Below are 21,019 nucleotides of genomic sequence, written 5' to 3' on the forward strand. Positions count from 1 at the left end.
CCCGCCAGCCCTCCCCTCTCACAAGATGATGTGCAAGGGGAAACGCATGCTGTCTTTGCTCAGGAAACATCTGGTTGATCTGCTAGTCCTCAAGCGGGTCACTGGCTGTTTTATAAGTTAGTGGAACAGAATAGGATGGGAAGACATGGAGCTTCAGCGATTACTCAACCTCGCCATCAAGTTACAAACTAAAATGAGAGGTGAGGAAACAGCCTCCCTGGCAGGCGCTCTCCAGGGACTTGGCACCGTCGCTGAAGTCACATTTCCCAGCTTGTAATGGAAAACGAATGCTGTTTACAACAGCTTAAAGTAGCCAAAATGGGAACATGAGCCAAACTGTGTAGTGAAGGGCGAACTCCTACTTGGAAGCTTTCAGCAGTCCAGTAATTATTCAATACCAGGCCTAAAATATAGTCTCCTCATGAAGAATATCATTCACTCTCCCTTGGAAAATGAAACACCACATTCACTGGTAAGCGGAATCCATGACCACTTAAAAGCAGATCCAGCCCCTCATAAGCTGTTTGACATAAAACAAAAGTTGCTGTATGCCCTGCACGGTGTTCTAAGTGCCGTTTTTGTCCTGATTGGTTTCCATTGACTTTTTCCCAGTTTATGAACCACTAGAGAGGAGTTGGATAAGACAGGTAAGAGAAAATGAATTGGACGTGCCGTCCTTCCACCCACAGCCCCCTCCCCATATCTGTCCATGGGGGATACAGGTTTTCTTCTTTCAGGATTCTGGCCTGCAAATGAAAAGATCTTCTCTTCCGGCTCTGTCTTGCCTCCAGCCTCTCTCCCTTCCCCTAGTTACATCAGTAATATCATTCTGGTGAGCAGACTTTTACGGGGCTAGTATGAGCTCTCCAAAGGTGTTAAATCTGAATGAAAAGTCAAAAAAATTAATAAAGAGCAAAACCCTGGAAAACAAAGCAATTCTAGCTTTAAAAAAAAACACTAAAAATTTGTCCTCGGTGTTCCCTCTTTGGTAAAAATTAGGTGGAACACAAGATTGAGAATACATTTTTTTTGGACCTATCTTTCAGGCATTATTAGTCAAATTGAGATCATGGGACTTTGAGCTTGTTGCCCCACCATTGATTCATTTATTCCTTCAGCAGATACTTTAGAATATTTTTGTACACTATCTATTGAGTATATAATTTAGGAATAAGACAAAGTTCTGTACCCTTTTGGAGCTGAAATAAATGAACAGAAAATAAATACATTTAATAGAAAGTATTACATGCTATGCAGACAAGGTAATGAAATAGGGATTGACTTCTACTGCAAAACCTCTCAGAGGAGGTGACATTTAAACAATGACTTGCATGATTTAAAGATTTCAGGCTTGTGTGGGTCGGGGAGCAGGGCACTCTGGGCAGAGAGGACAACTGGTACAATGACTGATGCAAAAACAAGCTTGGCACATTGATGGAACAGAAGGAAGATTAAAAGTGTTGGAATGTGATGGGGAATGCGGAAGCATGGGATCTAGGATCAAAGAAGCCTAGCTTTGAGTTCCCAGTCTACCACCTAACTAGCCGAGTTACCTTAAGCCACATTATTTAGCCTCTCTGAGCCTATATTCATCATCAGTAAGTTGGAGATAGTATTTCCTATCTCACCAAAGACTAAGCTGTAAGTAAAGCATCCAATCTAGTGCCTCACACACAATAAGAGCTTCAAAATGTTAAATCTTTTTCCTTATCTGAGAACACTGGGCTGTCACCAAGTATAATGTTTAATCTTATGTGTCAATTTGACTAGGCTATGGGCTGTCCAGATATTTGGTAAAACATTATTCTGAGTGTGACTGTAGGGGTGTTTGAGGATAAGATTAATGTTTGAATTGGGTAGCTGATGGCTCTCCCCAATAGAGGAGGTTCTCATCCAATCAGTTGAAAGCCTGAATCGAACAAAAAGGCTGACCGTCTTCTGAGGAAGGGGCAATGCCTCCTGCCTGACTGCTTTGAGCTGAGATACTGGTGTTTTTGGCCTTCAGACTTGAACTGAAACATTATTTATTTGACTTTCCAGCTTGCCAGCTTTTGGACTGGAACTATATCATGAGGTCTCCTGGGTCTCCAGCTTGCCAACTGAAGGTTTTGGGACTTCTCGGCCTCCATAATTGTATGAGCCAGTTCCATAATTCCACACATATGTGTACACACACACACACACACACACAATCAGGTGCTGTTTAACAACAGAATACATTCCGAGAAATGTGTCAGGTGATTTGGTCATTGTGCAAACATCATAGTGTATACTTACACAAACCTAGATGGTATAGCCTACTACACAAATAGACTATATGGAGTAACCTGTTTTCCTAGGCTACAAACCTGTACAACATGTTTTAATTGCCTACAGTATTCAGTACTCAATGGTATGTATTAGTGTAGCTTAAAAAGGTGCATTAAAAATATAGGATTATAATCTTATGGCACCACTGCCATACATATTGTTGGGGTTTTTAGTTTATTTTGTTTATTTGTTTTTAGTTAGTGGTATGAATTGGAATGCAGTCTGTTGTTGACTGAAACATCATGATGTGGTGCATGACAAGGTGTATATGCTGATGGTTTTGTTTCTCTGGAGAATCTGGACTAATACAGCGTCTATCAAAGGTGATTAATAGAAGTAGCTCCAATCTGAAGGTGCTGGATTTCATTTATTCAGCACCTCATAGATTAAGTTTTTTCTAAATCCAAGGAATATCTTAGAGGGAATAGATTTATAGCAAGCCTTCAATTTTGACAGAAATTTCACAAAAGTTGGGGAAGATTTCCTCCACAGACAAAAAGAGTAGCCTGAGGCAAAGCATGGGGCAGGAGAACGGGAGGCAGATAGAGATGTACAATTGGGAGTAACAGTTAATAACAGCCAACATTTATTGACCACATTAAATGAAACTGGAACAAGTCAGAGATTTGCTGATCACTTATTGTTTGGCACAGGCCAGGAGATCCAAAGTCTATAGATGAGGAGGATGTGAGCTGGTTCATGATCTCCTGTTCCAAAGGGACACTCTTTTTGAGCTATTCATGAGTTGGTATAGGCAAAGCTGCTATTTTTTTTTTTCATGCTGTGGCTTAAATAAGAAAGAAGTCTATTTCTCTCTCTTGTAACAGTCCAAGGGAGGCAGAGTTATTTTGTCATCCTTAATCCTAGGCTTTCATCCTTCATTGCAAGGCATTTGTTCCAGTTCTCATCATTTCCCAGATATGGTGAAGGGGGCAAGAACAAGCTGAGTTCATACCTTTTCCTTTTAAGATCCTGAGCTGGAAGTGGCACATATTATTTATGCTCATATGATATTGGCCAGAATTAAATACCATGGCCACACTTTACTGCAAGGGTGGCTGGGTGGCTGTGCACTCAACTAAAATGCACTGACTTTGGAATCATAAGATACAATAACACAACAACTAAGCAGTATGCTTTGTGAGTGACTCCAACTTTTCTACATGTCATGCCAGGTCCATTGCTAAGCAGTGGACTACATTAATGTGGGGCGGATTCTTCCATTCAGGAATTATAGCAGTCTGCAGAGGACATGGAATATGTGCACAAGTGTTTATAATAATCAGAAAGGATGTGACCACCATTGGATGGAAGGAAAATGTAATACTTTAAGAGCTTGTAGCAAACTGCTCATTGTCCTGCAGGATCTGTTGTCTACTAATTCTAAAGTCACTGCATCCCACCTTTATGTATTCCACTGCCTGGCAATGGGCCTGGCATATCACACAGGAAACTTAGAAGGTCACTTACATAGTGTACTGTTTAATTGTTGTTCCATTATTATATCTTATGAAATGCAGCATCTATTATGTGCATCCAAAGAGACACACATGGACGTCCACATACATAAATACATGAGCAATGTAAATAATTTTTCTGAAGCCCTCCCATTTTGTTGGTTCTAAACTCTGCAACCTAAACAAACAATATGTTATGCTTCTGTCTTCTCAAGGAATAAAAAACAAAAAGTTCTTCCTTGAAGTTAAGGATGAATATAAAAAAAGGAACTTGGTGAAAGTGGATCTGCTTACATTTTTTTGCCTTTCATTTTTTCTCTCCCACTTCTGGCCCCTTAAATGGCTCTGCTCTGATGGGCTGCATGATGCAGATGTGTGGGAGTGTATGCTGCACCCCAACATGGGCCAAGAGAGACAGAGGGGATGTGCATGGGTGGTCCCCTCCCTCCAGCCTTTTGTTTTTCAGTGAAAGTTCAGAAGCTGATGTTCCACTTTGGAAATTTGATTTAAGTATGGGCTACTCTGCATGCTGCCTGACAATGGAGAGGATTCAAAGTAATAGGGCTTAAAGTACCTTGAGTTGCCCCACACAATGCTACTGGAGAGGCTGTCGGAGATGCTGGGGAATCATGGAGAAAAATGAGTGGTATTAAGAATAATACATATTTTTAGGTCACTCCTCAATCTAAAATCTTTCAAAGCTTATTGGGACTCTTGGGATAAAGTCCCAAATCCTTGCCGTTGCTCTCGGGACCCTCCATGGCCTGTCTACTTCTCCAGCCACATACAAGATGCCTCTCCTTCATGTCAGTGCTCCAGCCACACTGGCCTTCTCTCCTTCTTCAGATGTGACTGACTGTCCTGCTGAGTCCTTCCTCCTTAGAGGTTTTGTGCAAATGGTTCTTCTGTCATGAACAGCTTTCTTCTGCAACCTTCATCCAGCCACAATTCCAACACGTTCTCCTCTGCTCCTCAAACTTGGTTACTGCCCTTTTTTTAACAGCACCTTTTATTTTCCTTTTCTGAGTGCTTATCATCCTTCAGCAGCTTGTTCATTGAGTTTTCGTTAGACTATAAGCACCTTAAGGGCAGGCACCATATCTTTCTCATTCATCCCGCAAACGCCATGCCTATCCCAATGCCGATGGACTCCAGCCTCTTGAGAAATATCTGTTAAAGAACTAAATGTCTCGATGCATTTAAAGATAATTATCTGAGCTGACTGGGTGGTGCTACTAGAAATGTGAGAACTGAATGGGGCTCTTCCTGCCTCATCTCTTGCAAGTCCAGCTAGGAAGTGGGAGGTTGGAAGGGCAGGCATTATAGATGGGGATTCTGGGTGAGGAATCTCAGCCAGGGAGTCAGGCCAGGACTCTTGCTGTGAAATAGGAACATTTTCAAGGGAAGTGACCCTCTGCTGGAACTCCTCGGTTCCAAGGTGGTCATTAACTTTGAATTGTTATGCAGTGTGAATAATTCGCCTGTGGAAAAAATTTAGCACCAACAGTAGTGCTACTTTTGCCATTAAATTTCAACTGGAATCCTGACTAATCTCAGCCGGACTCAATTCAAACTGTGCCATTTCTGTAACATTAAAATATAACCCATAGCCACACCAGCAAAGCCACCCCTTAATGGAGAGAGGAACTTGGTACTTCAAGGAAGGACCAATGGGAACCTGGGAAATCTAGAAACCGCCCCCGCCCACCCCGCACCCCACAAAATGCTGACTTGGGGAATAATTTGGCTTGAATCCATGGGGATTGAGCCTCTATAGCTGAATGGATTTAGTCTTCCAGGTTCATGCCATTTGGTCAATCTTCTCTAAATCATTCATTCACTCATTTAGTCACCATTCGAGTGCCTACTATATACCACCCCAAGGACCAGTAATCAAAGTGATATAACTGCTTCTATCCACAAATGCTTATCGTCTACTTGGAAAGACAGATATGGGAAAAATAAACGAAACAAAGTGCTAGAGGAATGACAACATAACTTACAAATTCCAAGTGATACATCCAGGTGCTGCAGAAAAACATACCCTGAGAACTCAGGTGCAAGCCCCTCTAAGTAAAGGCCTAAACCATCAGTTCTCCTTTTTCTTTTTTTTTTTTTTTTTTTGCCTTTGGCACTTACTATAACTCAAGAGTTTTCAGTTTCCTACATAACCTCAGCTCGTGAGGACTGTCCACTACTCCAAATTAGCAAGTAAAAATGCTAAAAAGTCATAACTCCATTCATCACAGCAAACACTGTGACCTTTTAAAATAAGTACCTCACCTAGAAACTCAGCATTCTTAGTATTTTCAGAGTTCTTAGCAAATTATATAATGTTATTTAAAGAAATGGTTTACATGACACCATTTCATGCCAATTCTCTTTCAGTGACTATAATCTCAGTGCTTTTATTTCAAAGAATCTATTCATAAGATTTCAACTTGACTTCTATTAACAGGAGGCATTCAGATTTAGTTTATCTAGAATAGATTTCAGCTACATTACTGATAATGATATTTTAATGATAATTTTATGAGGCATTCACTTACTTGTATAATTCTATCCAGACGACCATAATGAGCAGGGCATAGATAAGCATATGTTTTAGAGGGGCTCTAAGTTATGGAATAGTGCAGGTCCTACTAGAAAGAAACATTGTCTTCTTTGTTTTGCTTGGCATGAGCCTAGGAAGATGCAAACTTACCTATTGCTGTTAGTGACAATGCTACCAGCAAATGCAGACCAATACTAAAAGATCCGAATTCTAATCTCAGTTTGAGCACCTGTATTGATCCCTATTGTAAGCTACCTACACCTCATCTTGCATATAAGCCCAAAATTATGTTTTATGTTCAAGTCTACAAATTAGGCTGAATATCACTTGCAAATAAAGGAGATCTAACTGATGCACTCTCACAAAAGGAAGAAGGTAGGAAGGAAGTACACAGGACAAGTAAAAACTACTCTATATTTATTCATTATAGAACACACTTTTCTTCCCAGAAAGAAAACAAACAGTCTGAGGTATCCCACATTAATAAATCCCATTCTATGGCTTTACATCCTGAATTTCTGTTATTAATCAAGGTTCAGTATCATTATACACAGTGATTAAAATTTTTCCCTGAGATCATCAAGGCTGTGCCTTTGACATAGAAATACCTTAGCCTACCAAAATTCAGGAGAAACCATAGAAAACTAAAAGTCTTTTCGGTGGCAGAAAAGGCAGACAACTTAGGCAGAATTCCTGAGAAAAAGGTGCAGAGTCATTAAGCCACCAGTTAAATTTTACCTGGCTGTGAACTGTTATCCCTTCTACATTTCTAAATATTCTGGGAGGAAAATTCATCTTATTGCATAGAAAGATACTTTTTCACAAGGCTATACACAAAGCATCTTTGCTTTTGCTAGCTGCCACAGCCATCTTGATGCCTCAGTTTCCAGTAAAATGCAAAGCTTGAGAGGTACAGGCAGCCGTTCCCCAGTGACATACGGAAAAGAGAAAAAAACAGACATGGATGAGGAGGAAAAATGTGATTGTCATATTATGCATCCGGTCAGGCCTGTGATACTTCTCCAAATGATCTGGCATCATAACAGCTACTGATCCTCCACAAGTAGGAATGAGGAAAGACTTACTGGATTATCACCTCAAATCCCAGCCTAATCAGCTCCACAAAGCATAAGGCAAATGGCCATTGGCACACGTCGTCCAGTTTGGGTGCACTGAAAGTCAGCTCTGAACAGAATGCCACTTCCAGCAGCCCCTCCCAAGATGGAATAAATCACAAGCTGCAAAAGAGCCAGCCTGCCCAAATAGTCATTCTTAAATTTTGTTGTGTCCCTCCGCCCACCCATCCCCATAAAATTGCACAATGGAATGATCGTGTTCCCTGCTGAAGACTTCCCCTCCTAATAGTAAGCAAGCAAAAGTTTCCCTAGTCTGCCCCATACTGAATTGTAGAAGGCGGCAGCCCAGCCCAGGATGGGGGAGTGAGAAAGGAAGCAGGCGAGTGAGCTGGATGTCAGGCGAACATGCTTAGAAAGGCTGTGGTAGAGTGTGTAGGCCTCTGAAGACAGAAACAGTAGGGGAAGGCTGAGCAGCGGTGGGTGGTGGCACTTTCAGAGACATTGGGTGGTTGCACTTCTAGAGACATCATCCCATGGATACAATGTTCCCAATTCTCTTTCTTAGGTTTTCTTGAGGTAGTTCTGACAGGCTCTTGCCATGTCTTTCAAGAAGTTAGGAACTCCATTCTGCAAAGGAAATGAGACTGTCATTTCTATGTCTTCACAGTGGTCACTCTTGATTCTTTGGGATGTGGCAGAAGGTAAACAATGTTGGCTTTAGGACTAACAAAAATGAATAGGCTCCCTAACTGGATTTCAACAGAATGCTGTTGCAGATGATAACAAAAAGTAGGACTGAGGACAAAAGTAAGGCCAGTCAACAGGAACTTCTGTTGCAAAAAGGCCTTATATGTTAGCTTTTTCTAGGAAAAAGCAAAGATGTTTCTGAAACAGTGTTTCTGGAAAAAAGAAAACACAAGAAATGGGCTTGGGCTGGATTGTTACATTCTTCCAAAGTAATGAAAGGACTTGCTTTACTGAATTAGAAAATGGTAAGGATTGGGGATCAAGGAGCAGGATATATTATTATTTAGTTAATGTTGAGCACTGGGCAAGACTTTTCCTAAATATTGTCTTATTTACTCCCCCTCTATGCAGTAGAAGACATCTATCTTCATTTTTAAAAAGGAAGAAATGCATGGCTTTCCTTAAATAAAACAAGACAGTCAGTAGCAGAGCCAGGATTCGAAATTGCATCTGTTTGACTCCAAAGTTGATGTGCTTTTTCACACTTCCAAGGAATCTGTTGATCTCTCTAGTAGTAGATCTTGTGCAAAGCAGGCTGATGGTCCCCATAATGTCAGGCTCCTGGGCAGTCTCTAGTGATACAAACTACCACTGCAGTTCCCTCCCTTGTAGAAAAAAAGAAAAAAAAAAAAAAAGGGTAACAACAACAAAAGTGGAAGCTTTCCTCAGGCTTGGACACATCTGGTTGTCTCCAAGCCAGGTCAGTCTGTCTTATTCCCCAGTAAGCAGAGGAATATAGGCTCCAAAGGCACTATTGTTCCGACTAGGAGCAGACTATTGTCCAGAAGTTCCAGAGAGTGATTCTGGTGGGGTCCTGGGACACAAGCAGGGAGAGGCTGGCATTCCAAGCTGACAATTCTTTGTCTTCTGTCCCAGCCTCCGTCTTGGATGTTGGCAACCCCAGCCCTAACCAGAGTCACTCAACCAAACTCTTCATAAAAGAGCCTCATTACGCCTGAGACAATGTGTCTCTTCAGCCTGACAGCCCCAAGGGCTAAGTCAACATTTGTCGAACACACTCCCCCATCCCTCCCCCTGCCACGCCTCCTGGGATCTCACCTTGGCGGCCCAGTTAATGAGCCAGGACGGAATTTGGCCACCCGGGTTATCAAAGTAATACATGAAAACTAGAGAGGGAAAGAAAGGACAATTCAGAAAAAGGAAAAATACCAGAAAAATATAGCAACAAAACTGTGCAAACTTTATATCTTCATATTCAAGCTCAGAAACTGCAGAGGGAGGTAGCATATAATTCAGATGGACTTCTCTCCACTGACTTCCCTTACAGCATACTTAAATATAGGCACTTTTGAAAACAGCCACAGACACATTTTGCTGCTATTTACTAAACACCTGGCAAGTGCTGGACACTTGAATATAGCCTCTCATTCAATTATTCCAGCAATCCTAAGGAGATGGTAAAATTAATCCCATTTTATAAATGATGAAACAGATACTCATACAAATTAGGTGACATATTCAAGGTGACCAACTAACTATAGTTCAGATTTTTGCCTAGGACGCAAGGCCACACTCATTCTGGTAGAGCAGGTGGCCTCGCACCCCACTCTCTGTCTGCAGCTTTCCTCCCTGGGGGCTGGAACTCAAGCTGGGCAGGTCTTGAGTCTCTGAGTTGGTACTGAGCCGGAGCTGAGACCTCCAAGACAAACCTGCCAGCTTTCTTGCCTACCCTTAGGCCCAGCGTATATATCCACAGGACCAGCTGGAAGTGAATTTCTAAACTCTCTGGCTCACTTATAATGGTCTGGTTTCATCTGGACAATCCATGAGTCTGGAGAAAATAGACTGGGTCAGAGTTAAACATCAACCTCATACTCTATTCAAGTTTGTTGGGGTGGAATGAGGCTCTCTCTAGGTGCTGATCCTGGTCTGCTCTGCACCTGTGCCTGTCCTCTGACCTTAAGGGATATGCTTCATGTACTCGACATGCCCCCCCATCAGCCTGGCCCTCCCGTGGGGGACCTCTGGCTGGGTGCACTGACAGGCACCATGGGTTTTACCTTTGCTCCCCTTCTTGCCGTCACTCTCGATCGCCAGGCTCTGCTTGTATTGCTTCACCCGGATCACCCCAGACCTCTCGCCAAGCTGAGGCATGGAGGTGCTTCGGGCCAGGACCACATGGATCTTCCGCCCTTCCATGTCCAGGTCTCGCCGCTGCCGAAGGTAGACATACTGCATGGCCAGTCAAGGCAAGACACCAATGCCAGCATTGTAGACAGACAGAAGGAAAGCGCCACAAGCTGGAAGCAAAGGGAGGTGATTCTGTGCCTCCCACTTGGCATTTGCTCCTTTCTACCACTAGTTCACTTACCTGCCCTGTCTCCGTACCTGCACTGCAAGACTGTGCCTCACACCACCTAGTGTTCTCACCAAAGAGCGTGTATTACTTACCTGTGAGTGATCCCTTCATGCTTTTAATTATGTGAGGAAACCACTTTTCCTTTCTCCAAGAAGGCACTAGGAGATGACAGAGGAATGGTCACTTAATAGCTGTGTGGTCCTAGGTAAGCTACTTAGCCTTGCTGAGACTCAGATTCCCTATGTAGGAAAGGGAGTAACACTGCCTTCCAGACAGGCTTGGTGGGGGCATTAGAGAAAGACCTGGGCAGAGTAAGCACTCAACAGACAATGGTGTCATTCCTCTTTGTTCTGGCCTCACCCCATGCTCTAATTACTGACCTCTATGCATGGTAAATGGTCAAGCAATGTTACAACTGATGACCATAGGAAGACATGGGACTACCTGAATATTTCGTAGGCAGATGTCCTCTCTGGGCTAACACTAATTTACCAAGAATAACAAAACCATTTCATGCCCATCAGCCATGACAGAAGAACCCCTAAGTTTATGGCACTATTCTAGGGAGGATAATGAAAGTCTATGAAACAACAGGAATCACTACTTATCGAGCCTTTATCATGTAACATCATGCACTTGACATACAGCTTAAATTTCGATCCTTACAAAGACCCTGTGAGTTTGGTATGAGTATCCCCATACTACAGATGACAAAAGTGAGGCTCAGAGGAAAAGAACCTTGCCAAAAATCCCACATCCCAACTGAAGTGATGAAACCTGAATTTTTATCCCAGATCTGGCTCCAAAACCTACTTAGAATTTCATAGCTGGATGGAGCTCAGATATTTAGTTTGTTAGTTACACTTTCATACAACAGAATTTTAGGTTTCGCACTCAAAGGAATCAAAAACATAAAATAATCAAAAAGTCACTACACACAACACAATTACACTTACTATAACACGGCAGCCGACTCAGCCCCCACCCACCTCAGTGTCTTTTTTTTTTTTTTTTTTTTTTTGAGACACAGTCTCAGTACCCAGACTGGAGTAGAGTGTCACGATCTCGGCCCACTGCAACCTCCACCTCCCGGGTTCAAGTGATCCTCCCACCTCAGCCTCTGGAGTAGCTGGGATTGCAGGCGCCCACCACACCCAGCTAAATTTTTTTGTATTTTTAATAGAGACGGGGTTTCTCCATGTTGGCCAGGCTGATTTTGAACTCTGACATCAAGTGATCTGCCCACTTTGGAATCCCAGAGTGTTGGGATTACAGGCATGAGCCACCACGTTCAGCCCCACCTCAGTGTCTTGACAGCACACCCTGTTGCCCCACCCTCACATTGGACAGTCTATTGCTCCATGCTCTTATGTACTAATGAGTAAAGTTCTTAAATGTTTCAGGAAAGAGATGTTGATTTGTCGCTGGGTTCCTTTCTCCTACACCTTTTACTTTTTCCTTTTAGCAAATACTGTTCCACTCTCTCCCCCAACTTTCTCAGCTCATGTGATAGATATCATCTGATACTCCACAGAGGAAGAATTACCTTGATATAGTGATTAAAATTTGGCAGAACACCTTTGAAGTGTTGGCAGTTCATCTAATTCAGCAGCTTCCAAACTTTTTTTTGACTCCACGAGACCCTTTGCTAAAAGGATCTTATATGGAAATTGAACCTGTAAAACACTCCGCTGCTGGGATTGAAGAGGATGGTGAAGGAGTCAAAATCTTACTTAGGAATCATCCTACTTCCATCCTACCCACCCCCAAAATTCCATCCTAGCCCCCCAGCTTAGTCCTAAGGGGGCTTCTGAAAACCTTACAATGCCAGCCAAGCCTCCCTACATTTCATTCAACTGCTTCATTTCATAAACAAGGACATCGAGGGGAAGAAGCTTACAGTCAGTGTCCAGAGCCAACAATCAAGGAGGGATTGCTGTGGGGTCTACTGAGATGGGGGAGGTGGAGAGAGCTGGAAATGCAGAGGCCTGAGTTCCAGCACCCACTCTGCCACTAACCACCTATGTGCCTCTGTCATATCACCTCTCTGGGAGCCCTTTTTCCCTCTGTAGACTGAGGGAGCTGTAACAAGCACTTTTTATAAAAAGTTCCTTCCAGGTCCCCAGTTCTGTGGCCTGACAATTTCAAGGCCTAGGAAACTTCTTAGGAAAGTAAAAGCTGCGCTCCAGTGACCATAATTACAGACACTCCATGTGGTCGGGCCCAGAAATCGCACTCTGAGCTCTCCAAACACCACACAAGAAGCAACATCTTTAGCAAATGCTGCTGCAAGAATCAGAGACAATGTTATCTGTGCCTGCTGAGAAACCAGCTCTACCTCTCTGCAATAGACTGCAGCTGAGGAACACACAAACACTTAGAGGGCCAGGGAATGAGTACCTTGTGGAAAGGATACATCTCTGTTGGACATGGGAAAAGGGTACTTCACTTCCCAGTAGACCACAGTCTCTCCGTTGCATTCTTGTTCATAGAGTTCTAAAGGAAAGCAAAAGAAGTTAATGCATCTGGAAGTCTTTTTAGCTACAACTAATAAAGGTATGACCTCCTATGCCAACCATGGTGGCTCATGCCTGTAATCCCAGCACTTTTTGAGGCCAAGGCAAGTGGATTGCTCAAGTCCAGGAGTTCAAGACCAGCTTGGGCAATATGGTGAAATCCCACCTCTATAAAAAAAAAAAAAAGCAAAAAAATCAGCCAGGTATGGTGGTGCATGTCTGTAGTCCCAGCTACTCTGGAGGTTGAGGTAGGAGGATCATCCAAGCCTAGCAGGTCAAGGCTGCAGTGAGCCAAGCCAAGATTGCACCACTGCACTCCAGCCTGGGTGACAGAATGACACCACGTCTCAAGAAAAAAAAAAAAAAAAGATGACCTCTTAGGTTATGATAAACCACTAACTCATAAGGTATAAAATTCTAGAAAAAAGTCAAACCGATTAATTTCCACTGAAAGCTTATTGCCCAGGGACAGAGTCTAGTGGATAGAAAAACACAGCACAAATAAAAGAAGCCAACAAATCTTGGCCATTCTATAGCATAATCAATATTCTTGATAGAACGCAATGAAACAAAATCAGACATCAAAAAAATAGTCAGAGGTTTTAAATTCAGGATAACCACCAGATGTCACTAGAGTACCAATAGTTTTGCTTCTGAGCCCTTTAATTCCCCTTTAGGATTCCTTGATCCATTACAGCTAACCTGGAACTGAGTTACCCAGTGTAGCACATTCATAGGTCGGAAATGAAGGTTCCAGAATGAGCAACGTCCTTCTTAAATAGTTAGAGATCAGCAGAACTGTGGCTTACCCCAAGTTTCTTTCTTCTCTCCCATGTTTCTTTGCACTATGCCACAGCTAGGGTGACCAAATTTCCCTAATAATCCTTCCATCTTACTATTATGTGCAAACAGCAGCCAACTCTTGGAGGGAGATAGCAAAGAAACTTAATGGCATGCACATCCTCTGTCCTCAGACTGTGCTGTGCAGTAAACTTCTTTCTACCTCCAGTTAGAGAAGGAGCCCAAAGTCCCTGGAGGAGATGCTAAGGAGGGATAATTTAAGTTTTGAAAGAAGATCTATTAGAAGCACACTGTAGATTAAGGAGTGTGCCAGCCCATTAGGGTCACAGGAGGCTGATGAGAGTCCTTAAAAGAAAGGGAGAAGTGGACATCTGTTGCTTTTACATGCTCAGCATTGATCCCCCCTTGAGCATCTCAATTTTCCTTCAGGGCATCACCCTTCCCCTACTTCTCAGCTGCATGGTTTCAGCAAGACTGACTCTGCAGTAATTTCAGGGCTGGGAAAATGAGCAAGACATGGCCATGGTGACTAATTCAGGGATGGCAGATCTGTCCAGAGTCGTAGTTAGTCACTCTAGCAAGCAGAGAGCAAAAAGTGATTTAGTAAAGCTCTCGGATGGACCAGAGTGAGATTTCCAACCTCAAGATTGTTCCAGCAAAGCCTAACTGCTGCTTCCACTGGATCAGAACCCGGAGTGAAAGCTGTTGATGTTGAGGAGCAAACATCAGAGGCTCAGCAGTTGTTTTCCCTAAAGTCAGATGCCGTCACTGGTCACTGAAAAATGGATCTTCCATGCTGCCTGCTTCCTCGCATGGCTCTTTTCCAGATTGAAGCCACATGTGGGTCTTACTGGCAGAGTCTGTCACATGACTGTATCTTGGCTGCAAGGGAGGCCTGGACAGACAGTGTCCAGCTGTTCCCTTGGATAGGTAAGCATCCCCCTGCCCCCTAAATAGGAAGGTATTTGAGAACACTAAGTTGCCCAAAACCGTGATGAATGTCCACAGAAAATAAGCACAAACTCCAAGCTGAGCTGACAAGAGCCAATCCTGGCATCTGGCTGCCATCCTTAGAAAAGTAGAATTTTCTTTCCTCTGGGGTTATTCGTATGGTTAGAATATAAACCTGGATCTTCTGGCAGACATCTTGGCCATGACATAAGAATCTGCCTAGGAATTAGGTCAACACAGAAGAAAGCAGAGTCTAGAGATGGAGAAAGAAACAATCCTGATGAAATTATTTAAGTTCCCTGTTGCAGCTGTCCTCAAAGTTAGAAACCCCTGGACTTTTTTCAATGCCATGAACTAATAAACTCCTTTTTCTCTTCTTACACTGTCTTTAGTTGGCTTTCTGTTACTTGCAACCAAGAGTCTTGACTAAAGGCTTTATGTGCCTTTGGCTAGTTTCATAGTTCCATTCCACTATGACTGGGTTGGCAGAGGCTACTCCAGCTCTAAGTGGCAGGAGAAGTCCATGTGTGATGTCTTTCATAACACATCACTTACAGGGAAAAATCTAAGACCAACAGCCTGGTCGCCATGCTAGGCCCTGGAGGATCTGGACCCAACAGCTGCCCTAGTTCACCTAGTAGTAGAAGAACCTACCCTAGCTCTTCGACTACTACTAGTACTAGTTTTATTACCTAGTTCTACTAGTACTAGCAGTATTAACTATAGTAGTAGTAGAACTAGTACTAACAGTAGTCGAAGACCTAGCATAGGTTCTCTTACTCCAACCAACCCAACAACACCAAACTGCTGGCGGCTATTGAACATATTGCTTCAGGCTTTCCTGACCTTACTAATGCTGATCCCTGAGCCTAGGATGCTCTTAACCAGTCATCCTATCCCTCTCTCACCTCCTCACATACATATATTCTTCTCTGTTTGGAAGATTTTGATTCAACTCTCAAACCGAAACTTGGACCGCACCTCCTCCCCTTTTGTGACAACCTAGATACATGGGAGGATCACACAACTTAAAAGTGGCAGCAAAGGAGCCCCAAGAGCAAACTGTGGAGAGGATCTAAGACTAGGTAAGGAGCAAGTCCTAGCAATAGCAAAAGTGCATTTCAGTCCCACATTTAAAATGCTTTTGTGCCAAAATTTAATAGGAAGCACTATGTAGTAGAAGTTAATTTTATTTTTTTCTACTGGCAAGAATAAATAAAAATAGATTACACTTTTTTTTTTTTTTTTTTGAGACAGGGTCTCCCTCTGTTGCCCCTGCTGAAGTACAGTCTTGGCTCACTGCAACCTCTGCCTCTTGGGTTCAAGCAATTCTTAGTGCCTCAGCCTCCTAAGTAGCTGGGACTATAGGCATGCACCACCATGCCCAGCTAAGTTTTGTATTTTTAGTAGAGATGGGATTTCACCATGTTGGCCAGGCTGGTCTCAAACTCCTGGCCTCAAGTGATCTGCCCGCCTCAGCCTCCCCACGTGCTGGGATTAGAGGCGTGAGTCACTGCATCTGGTCAGAATAGATCTACTTTCTGATCAAAAAAAAAAACCACTGGGTGCAGCGGCTCACGCCTGTAATCCCAGCACTTTGGGAGGCCGAGGCAAGCGGATCACTTGAGGTCAGAAGTTCAAGACCAGCCTGACCAACATGGAGAAACACTGTCTGTACTAAAGATACAAAAATTAGCCAAGTGTGGTGGCGGGCGCCTGTAGTCCCAGCTACTCAGGAGGCTGAGGCAGGAGAATCGCTTGAACCCGGGAGGCAGAGATTGCAGTGAGCCGAGATCATACCTTTGCACTTCACCCTGGGCTACAAGAGCGAAACTCGTCTAAAAAAAAAGAAAAGCAAGCATCACTCACCTTTAACGTACTGGTCCCATTGTTTTCTGTAGTCTGAGTCCATATAGATGTCTGCCAGTAGAGTTGGTGAGCAGTCCTCCAGAACACCAAAGACTTTATACTCATAAAGTCCAGTCTTCTATAAAAACAGAACAGGTAGAAATGTCTATTGGTTCCCAAGTTGAGAGAAAGCTGGATTCCACATCATATGAAAAGCAGCTGATGATGAGGTTCATGCCACACAAAACACTGACCTCCTCTGTGGTCTTGGTGACACAATGGTAAAAAAGCAGGTGCAGGCCCTGCTCTCAGAGATCTTAAATTCAGGTAGGCAGCAGTGCTAGAGATAGCTATAAGTGCCATCCATGTAATTTAAATAGGGTAAGAAGAGTTGTGTGATAAATGTTGCCTTGCAAGGGCAGGGATGGGGAGGACAACTATGTAATCAGGTGATCAGGAAAGGCCTCTATGAGAGTTAACATTTTTCAGAGCATCTTGTTCCAAATGTTAGAAGAAGCCAGCCATAGGAAGATAGGAAAAGCCCGTTCCTGGTAGAAGGAAGGTCCTCAGATTGGTGGGCTGGCATCTTTAAAGAACCTGGGGTCTGGAGAACTCTGGATAAAAGAGAGAATGGCAGGAGCTGAGGTTAGAGAGGTTGTCAGGGCTGGACCCCAAGGACTTTGTAAACCAGGGTAAGAGGTAAAGATTTTATTCTCATTGCTATGGAAAACTAATGGATGGCTTTAAACAGAGGGATGACCAGATCTGATTCATAATTCAGTTTAAGAATGACCCAATCAAATTAATTTTTTAAAGGTGATTCTTGCTGCTTGGTAGAAAATAGATCATAAGAGAACAAGGAGATGGGTGAGAAGACCAGTGCAATAGTTCAGATAAGAGATGATGGTGATTTGAACAGGGAAGTAACAACAGTGATGGTGAGGAGTCAGTGATTTAAGGATATATTTTGGAGGTAAAGTAAAAAGGAATTCCTGATAGATCCTGGGGAAAGGGAAAGCAAAGAATCAAGGATAACTTTCATAACCCAAGTTGGGCAGATGGGAATGCCATCTTCTAAGACAGAAAAAAAACTTGGAGAAGAGGTGATTGGTGGGCTTTTGGGGTAATTAAGAGTTCTCTTTTGAATAAGTTGAGTTTAAGATGTTTATTAAGCATCCAAGTAAGGGTGTCACATAGGCAGCTACAGTTCTCGAGAGAGGTTATATTTTAAATAGCCATGTGGCTTAGTGAAACCCAACACATTGTTTTATCAATTCCAAGACAGAATTTTTCAACAACTGCTTCTTTTTGATTCTGTATAAAAGACTGAAAATGAAAAACAAAAGAAATTTGCTTCAAATCATATAAGTTCCTTTTATTTGGAAAAAGGCCTTTCTAGATTCCAAAGTACAAGAGAGTTCCCTTGTTTCCTTGGTAAGCCATATGCTTGTCCATGAGGGTCCTGGCCTAGAGTTGCCGCATCACACATTTCACTCTCTGTACGGTGGCAACTTACAATTCCTGACCCTCAGCTTTGCCTAAAGGCTCTATTATTAAAATTAAAGCAATGGCTATTAGATTAATTTCAACACAAAGGCAAAGAAACAAATGAACAAACATGAACTTTTGGATGAACTCTTGCGTCCATGCGCTAAGGCCGTGTTACTGGTTAATCATTCATGAATGAAGCCCTCTCCGTAAACACTGTGCCATGGACTGAGGGGAAGTCAAGGAATAAACATGCTGAATCTTTCTAGAGATCTAAAGCTTCTAGAGAAGCTTTAAGGGTCTTCTGGCTTGGGTGGTATAACCTAGGGATACATCCCGGTTTAGGAATCTCAGATGTATGTGAAAGTACCTGGCAAAAAATGAATGTAAAACTGAAATTGAATCTATAAGAATCTTCCAGCTCTAAAAGCATGTGATTTTATACCAAGAATTTCCAACCAGCAAATATCAAACTAGTCTATCTGAACCCCTTATGTGCCATGCCATGGATGCCCCAGTAGAAGGGCAGACCTCAGGGTCTGATGAGAAATGTCAGGAAGATAAACATCTTCTCTCTCTTGCCCCCTCCCCTCACACACACAAGAGAACTTAGTAAGGATTTATACGTACCCACACATTTACACTCATACACACTTGTTTTCATCAGTAGGCTTTGGAAGGGAGACAAATAGCAATTATTCAAGAATACTGAGGCCTTGTTTTCCACACATTCTAAGCAAAAAGAATTCTTATGTGTTAAGATAATGACCTCCCCAACCTTTAAATAAGTTAGCATTGGATATCTGCATAAAACACACTGCTCCCTTGCACTGGTTCCCTTCTTCTCCTGAATGTAGTTACAACCCATAGTGACTTCCATCCTGTTATATGGCACAGAAAACGAGAACAGAAGGTTCTCCAGGAAGAGAAAAATAGAACAACCATGATTTGCGTGAATACAGAAGAATGAACTATTGTGACAACTTCCTTTAAACATTCCCTTCGAGGCAGAACTGAGCAATGCCAGAGCTCCAGAGGAACCAAATGCTCAATAACACGGCAACACCTTTCCTACTTCATCAATACAATGTCCAAGTGCTGAACAGCCTGGTCCACATTCTTGAATCAAAGGATTTTCTCACCCATTATTTCTTTTTAAAAAGGATCTCAGCAACCACACTCATTTTTACTTCATATTTTAAAAAATAAAGTTTTTTATAATTAAAAAGATTATAAAAATGACAAAAATAATTTTTAAAAAGTGACATGTAACCCCATAATCCAAAAATATCTACTGTTAATATTTGACATATTTCCTTTAAGTAAATAAATACATCTGTACATTATCAAATGGGAATCACATGGTATAAATAGTTTGTATTCTTATTTTTAACTAAATATTATACTGAGGCTATGAAGACTCCATACCTAACTCAATTATTCTCCAAAAAATATTTGTTTCCAAATATTTTTATGAAAAAAAATTTCCAGAATATTCATGTTTGTGTAGAATACTTGGTCCATAATTCTATGTTTTTTTTTTTTTTACTACAAATGCTTTCTTAGAGATAAATTTTAGGATAAGTAGATTAACAGTTTAAGGCTCTTTATACTTTTTACAAACCTTGCAGAACGCGTGCACCAAGTGTGTACTCTCACCAGTTCCTCTCACCAGTTCCAAAGGAGCATCTCACCAGCACTGGGCACCATTGTTTATATAAACAATTTGATATGAAAAAGCAAAACATATTTGGCAAAGCTTTCATTGCAACTATAATAAGATCTGATGTGTAAGATCTCTTTAAAATCAGAGATATAAATGATTTGCAATATTGGCTTTATTTTTCCAAGCTTACTAACATTTGAATAAATGACTCCAAAGAAGTTTACTCAAGAGATTCTTGGCTTTTCCTGAAGCTCCTCCAGAAAACCACCTCTAACAGTGGTTCAATTTCCTTATCTAGACTAAAATATAATGGATACTTTTCTAATGCTCCAGTTGTAAGATATTTAGTTTCCTACAATTCAAACAGTAAAAGAATTATGTTGGTAGTAGAGAATTAGCCAATATCATGTACAGAATACAACTGCCAGAAGAAATATAAGATTTGATGCGGTAAACACTCCTTCTCCTTATTAAGAGAACCCCCGTGGCAATGTAAACAGCCAATAACTTCCCGGGTCTCCTCTGCAGGGAGAGGTAGCCATGTGACTTCTCCCTGTTTTAAATGTGGACATGATGGTTCAACTGCTGCAACTATCCTATGACCAAGAGGCAATCAACATGAGAAATAGAGTAAAAGACTCAGAGAGTTGCTGGCATCACTGAATGCTAAATCAATGACAGCAAACTCTACCAATAGGTAAAACTCTGACCTATTTATTAGGTGAGATAAACATGCCTCTGTTTGTCATTGATTGTCCAATTTTCTATTACTTGTAGCTAAAAACAATCCTAATTGACATAGTGGTCCTTATCAACAATGCTGAATTTTATTTGAACCCTGTCATCCTAGATTACAGTGAAGGTTAAGAAATCCCCCACCTTTTGTTTCATTAAGTTTACTGCGAAGATCCACTACCCTTCCCCATATGACTTAGATTAAGACTCACGGATGCCCCCGTTTACCTATGACAAGGCCAGACACAGACCCTCCAGATTTCCCTTTCTTTGTCTTGTAAATGATTAGCTGAGCTGCCCACCCCCACTGATCAACCAGAACAAAATGCTTGTTAACCCAACTGGTTGAACTTTTCTCCTTCCTCCAGGGCCCTGAACTTTGGCCCATCCTAAACCTCAGCCAGCATACAGTCCCTCCTGAAAACAGGCTGGGCTCAGGGCAAAGTATTCTCTGATCTGCTATCCGATCACACCATCCTTTCATCCCACATCCCCGCATATGGTTCTTTCTAATGTTCTTTGCTCCTCTTTATAAAAGAACAGCTCTGCA

General features: G+C 42.2%; 1 protein-coding gene across 10 annotated transcripts in view; it reads right to left on the bottom strand.

The window, feature by feature from the left end:
- The window catches only part of PCTP (phosphatidylcholine transfer protein), a 204,314-nt gene that overhangs the window by 73,069 nt on the left and 110,226 nt on the right, over positions 1-21,019 (bottom strand). For 6 of the 10 annotated variants that reach the window (XR_010124732.1, XM_054457198.2, XM_054457192.2 and 3 more), the window contains exons 2-5: positions 16,602-16,719; positions 12,881-12,960; positions 10,166-10,337; positions 9,204-9,271 (exon numbers count right to left, since the gene is read on the bottom strand). Coding sequence is in view for 8 of the 10 variants with exons in the window: in XM_054457198.2 (XP_054313173.1) it covers positions 9,204-9,271; positions 10,166-10,337; positions 12,881-12,960; positions 16,602-16,719 (438 nt within the window). In the remaining 2 variants the exon portion in view is untranslated. Of the gene's footprint in view, positions 1-6,721; positions 8,750-9,203; positions 9,272-10,165; positions 10,338-12,880; positions 12,961-16,601; positions 16,720-21,019 lie in introns of those variants that run through there. The other 4 variants (XR_010124733.1, XM_054457197.2, XM_054457195.2 and 1 more) reach the window with 3 other exon arrangements.

Source organism: Pongo pygmaeus, chromosome 19 (genome assembly GCF_028885625.2).
Source record: "Pongo pygmaeus isolate AG05252 chromosome 19, NHGRI_mPonPyg2-v2.0_pri, whole genome shotgun sequence".
In the NCBI taxonomy this organism is placed as follows: Eukaryota; Metazoa; Chordata; class Mammalia; order Primates; family Hominidae; genus Pongo; species Pongo pygmaeus.